The sequence below is a fragment of the Photinus pyralis genome, unplaced genomic scaffold, assembly GCF_008802855.1.
Source record: "Photinus pyralis isolate 1611_PpyrPB1 unplaced genomic scaffold, Ppyr1.3 Ppyr1.4_LG1, whole genome shotgun sequence".
In the NCBI taxonomy this organism is placed as follows: Eukaryota; Metazoa; Arthropoda; class Insecta; order Coleoptera; family Lampyridae; genus Photinus; species Photinus pyralis.
In genome coordinates, this window is record NW_022170249.1 from 8600336 (window position 1) to 8605794 (window position 5459).

The 5459-nt window shown below is 36.3% G+C and overlaps 1 protein-coding gene across 1 annotated transcript; it reads right to left on the bottom strand.

The window, feature by feature from the left end:
• Positions 1-316: 316 nt before the first annotated feature.
• Positions 317-4667, bottom strand: LOC116171185 (dimethyladenosine transferase 2, mitochondrial-like). The gene is made up of 7 exons (XM_031487882.1): positions 4095-4667; positions 3905-4049; positions 3710-3849; positions 1462-1608; positions 982-1121; positions 797-928; positions 317-533 (listed from the first exon to the last, which is right to left on the bottom strand). Exons 1-7 carry the CDS (start codon positions 4506-4508, stop codon positions 389-391), a joined length of 1263 nt encoding a protein of 420 aa, XP_031343742.1. The 5' UTR covers positions 4509-4667; the 3' UTR covers positions 317-388.
• Positions 4668-5459: the final 792 nt, after the last annotated feature.

Here is a 5459-nt window from a genome sequence, read left to right on the forward strand (position 1 = left end):
TGGGTGAATTACCATTTTCAGTTTTGACCTCTGGAAGCGATAAGTATACGGCACCGAGACAGAAATACAAAAAACTTAAACCACAACATTTTTGTCTAACACAAAATTGATGATGAATGGCCCATGATAGGATTATCTAAAGCCTCGTGTGGTGGAAATGACGTCAATGTTAATGTTAGAACTTCTGATTGAAACCAGTGTAAAAAAAACAAGAAAATTAACAAAGAATAAACAAAACTGTAATGATTTCACAGAAAAACTATTTCACGCTCGTGGTGCTAAAGTAGTAAAACTGAAAGAAGAAAATCACGCCACAGCAAGTATACTAACAATTTATTTACAAACATAACAAGATCTTTTTCCAACGTACTTAATTTAGTGCTAGATTTCAACTTTTTTCATCCAAAATAATATCCGAAAGTTTGTCATCCGATTCCACTAAATCTGAATCGATTGTTTCATCTTTGACTAAATGTGACTCCATCATCGGTATGAAGGGACTTGCATGGAAATCCGGGTGCTCCAACATAATCCTATGAAAAAAAGTAACATTAACACAATGCTCCCTATTTTGTTTACTTGTAGGTGTCTCAAATTTTCATCTGTAAGGGGTTAGTTTCAGATAAAAAAAACTGACCCCCATTTGCAAGGTCGAATACCGCATCTTGATCTGTCAAGCTAGGGGGGTTTTTTTATCTTTCGAAGGAGGTCTATAACTTCGTTATTATTGAACATTTTGCAGATTTAGTTTAAGTAACGGAGACCTCAGTTTAATTAGAAATTAATGTGTACTTACAAAAAAAGTTGTAATATTTCAGAAGGTCGTAATTCTCTAAATTCCGTGAATATATCGATACTATTCGCGAAATGCGTTTTGTATTTCTGAGGTGGCACTATCAAAGTTGTTCCGATTCCAGGTACCCACTTTCTGTAACAACAAAATGTTCACTTTGAAGTTGGATAAAATTGCCGAAGTCTCACTCCATGGTGGGTATTACTTTCTGATGTCCTCTTTTAAACCCATCAATTACAAAGTAAAATAGATGAGGAAGGTACTCAGTGCTCACAGGTAATTGTTTTTTCGGAATAATTTTCATTAGTAACACGTTTTCATCTTCTGGCTAAAATAGTACACATTCATTATAGGTGTTTTAACACAGTTTTATTCCATTAGGTATGTGGAATTACTCTGTTCTTTCCATTAAAATTATTTACTTTTGTCAAGAATAGTACAATGAGCTACCACATTTTTAACTTAACAACAGAGTTTGGACATAACATTGTATGTTTGCCCCACATGGTAATCTTCCTAAAACCCTAGTAATTGACGGTAAAGTATGGCGACACCATATAAATTTGCCAAACAGCACAGATTTGCACAAAAATTTGGATTTAGGTTCATACTCTCTACTTCAAAGTAAGCTTTTACCCTGTCTATGTAATTCATTTTCTTATATTTACCTGCTCAAATTTTACTGGAACATTTCGCCATGGCAGAAATGACTTTTTGCAATACTTATGTAAAACTTGATAGTTGAAAAATAATTGGAACAATATGCTGGTAGTCCTATAAACCACCAAGCTCATTTCGGGAGTCGCAGATAAGCACTGAAAATAAAACTGTTACTAACATCCAAAAGGTTTTCATTGTTATTCTGACCGTTTCACCCTCAACAAGAAAATTTGTGCATCACACCCCATGGGAAATTAACAGCCAGCTCACAGATTACGGTAATCTGTGAACAGGTGTAGAGGAATCTTTATGAGCAAATTATGTCAACAGAAGATTGAAAAAAAAAACATTTTGGAAATTTGACTGCTTTTTTTTGAAAGGGAAGAGTGTATTTTCTATTTACCATGAAGCCTCTGTGACATCGTTAACAACGGCCCTAAAACTACACCACCCACAAAAACACCTGTCCAGCTAGCTCAAATAAATTGAAAGTGAATTTTATGATCTCTCCACGTACATATCCGTCATCTGCTACAAGAAAAGTATTAATATTGACTTAATTTTTTCCATGTGAGAGACTCGGTGGCCTCACTCAACTTCCGAACATTCCATAGAATTTATTACACAACTTTTTATTAATATCTAAAATAAATCTTGGGTCAGAATTGAAGAATCTCACACGAACACTCTATCTGGGTCGCACAAAGGATTCGAACAAACACACAATCAAATGATTGACGATGACAAAAATTTATTCCAAAATATCCCTGAAAGAAAGAGAAAGTTTGTTTGGACATAATACCCCACACGCAGGCGGTCGATAATGAAAAACAAAAATTTTCAATAATCCAAATAATCTGATCGTACAAGATTTGCGATAAAGGCGCACTTAACTCACATGCACACTGACAACCTCTGAAATCTGGTTTGATGAGGAAGATAAACAAATTTTCGGTGGCTGCTCGGACCATACAAACTTTTTCTGAACCCGGACAAACTGAGGGATATTCCTCTTTAAAAGTTATTTTCTTTTTAATTTTTCCGTAATGTTAGCGTATGTAATTAATTTTGTTGATTTTAACAACTTTCCACAAACTTTTACTACTTCACTTGACAATAACTTAAATCTTTTATTAAGATTGCTTAACCTCTTCTGCACACTTTATCTCGAGACTGACGAATTGCATCTTCAGGAAAACTAAGGCATATTGCCAGAGATGTGGTGTAAACAAATTCACCGCGGAACTCGCAGCTAGCAGTGGCCTCGTTTTTACGTCGACTCCAGCATTCAAAGGAACACCACTTACAATATAAAATAATCCTTCCTTCAAGATTTTCAAAAAACACCGTGAATCACAATTAGACTAGTAGGTATGGGGACACTTGAGCCTGAGAAAATTCTGGGGCCCAGGGTACCCGTCATTCGACCCATCTAGGATGCTAGACCCGCCATCTTGGAGGCTGGATCCATCTTGGATTATGGACCCAACATCTTGGATATGCTGGAGTCGGCACTTTGACATCATTGGTATTGGATTGGGGTAAAAAATGACACCCCCCCCCCCCAGTTTTTTTACGGAAATACACGTTTTGAAGCACCAAGAATCTGAATCAAACAAAATCTCGATGATGTCGATCGGTCTGACAGTATGATGGCAGCACAGGCGGCATTCGCGTCATGCATGTTTTCCAAAAATGACCAATTTACAAACAGAAGATTACTGCATAAATTAAAATAATCAGATTTTTTGAAATTGTAGCCTTTGTAATGTATGACTTGTACCAAGCCTACCTATACTGCATTCATTATAAGAAGGTAGTAGATGGCGCTGTATATAAAACGGCACCAAATTATTGTAAAGTAGAAATATCCAGCATTGTGACCAGAAATAAATCTTTGACATTAACAGCTAATGACACTTTTCAAGAGTTTAGTTGACAATAAAAACCAACATTTTGCACAATTCATGTGTTCACTCTCCACAACTGGGAGAAGACTGACTGGTTAAGGTTATGCGTTAAGATGACCCACCCCTTCGTGCTTTTTTTACATGTTTGTCAACTGTGACAAAGTAATACGTGATTATTTCTGGTACTGCCTAACATAATCCACGCAATATCAAAGAATGCGAGTAGTTCAAGAGTATTGCCTGATAATGTCTGTAAAATGTAAACCAAATGGCTGAAGATACCTCACAAAAACTGGACAATATATGAGGTTCTGTATTTTAAAACATAGCATTCAATTTTACCCACATGATAATCTTCAGGTTGTACCAAAGCAAACACTTGAGGCCTTCCATACAACAGGAATTCGTCCTGTAGAGCAATTGCTCTAGTTAAATATCTTATAAAGTTAAGATTTGGCATAGGACCAATGATTGTCAGACTAGAAGCTATAAAGAGACACTTTGTACTAAGGTTGCGACAATCATTCAGAAAACAACCCACCTTCATTCCAATGCCTGGTAGGTAAACCATCTAGCATTCGATGAGCTCGATCTGCTTTATCATGTCTGTCGAAATACAACAGAGCATTTATGTTATATAAGTCTCGAGCGAATATTTCCATTCTCAATGGAAAATGAACAAGGGTCTAAAACAAGAACTAATGTAATTAGAGCTATCAAGCTGTACCTACCCTAAGATGCTTCCTAAATTCAGGACAGACTTCATACACACGAACGTTTTCGACCCCTCGTTTTATAAGTTCTGTCGTTATTAAGCCCAGTCCGACGTTCGTTTCACAAATAACTTGGTCTTTCAGGTAGGGCCAAATTCTGTTCACAATGTCTTTAGCGAACAATTTATTCATTAAGTAGGAATGGCGAAGGATATGTTGACGATTTTGCACAAAATACTTTTGGGGTATGTGTCTTTTTATTAATGATAGTTCGTAAGTTTCCTTAAAATGCCTTTGTATTCTAGCACTGTAGCTATCACTCATTGGAGAGGCCTTTCTCCGAGTCCGTGGTGCTGGTGTACTTACGGCGCTCATTGCAAACGAACGATACTTGATTGTCTGTTTGCAAAGTAACGTGTGTGCCGATTGCATTTTTAGAATAGAGCTGAACTTCCCAAAATGGATTATTATTCAGCTGTTCAATTTTAAATTAATTACAAATTTATCGAGCTGCTACATAATAATTCAGGAGTTTACTTTTAATTATTTTCCTAATTTTAAAAATGTGAACATAACCAAACAAATAGTTGATACATTATCGTTTAAAGACTGGTTTACACCGATTTTACAACTACAAGGTGGCGCAAAAATAACGCCCCAACCCATTTTTAGTAATGGCAATTAATTCAATATAAAATTGAAAACTAATTCAAGATTCGTTGAATTGATCAGCTGAACGCGCATGCCTTTCGCAGGAATAGTAAACCTTTAGGAATAGTAAACCTTAAATTTATACGAAAACATGTGACTGTACGCTTTGTGCATTCAGGTTAGGGTAACTCGTATAAGCACTCATGCATGCGCGTGCCTCGTTGCAGTATCTTACTATGTTCCGACCGTGAGAGGGTAAACCCGGACGCTAAAATACAAAAGTTATCCTAGAACTAAAGGGACACAAGCGGAGGCCCTCGAATACTCAACTCATAGCGATGGAGTAACGAAAATCCGATCCATCGTACCCATGGGCGGTTGTCACATTCTTAACAATCTTTAGTTTTGTACATTCAAATCAAAGTCGCAGTTTAAAGGAAATCCCTAATATGTTGTGACGAATATTCTGTACACACCATTTAAAAGTTCACTGCTGTTTCATACTCGTACAATTACCGTTTGCTAATTTGACTTATACTCTAATTTTGGTTAGCATTTATTTATTTTTGGACTTTATTTTTAAGTGCTCTTGCTGTCAACCCTCTAAGCAGAGTTGCCATCCCTTCAATAATTTTAAATTGAACGTCGGGTTGAGTAACACATCATTGGAAAGGACTCTTAATTTCCTTCATGCCTATGATTTAGTTTTCAAATTCGAGCGACTATTTTGGA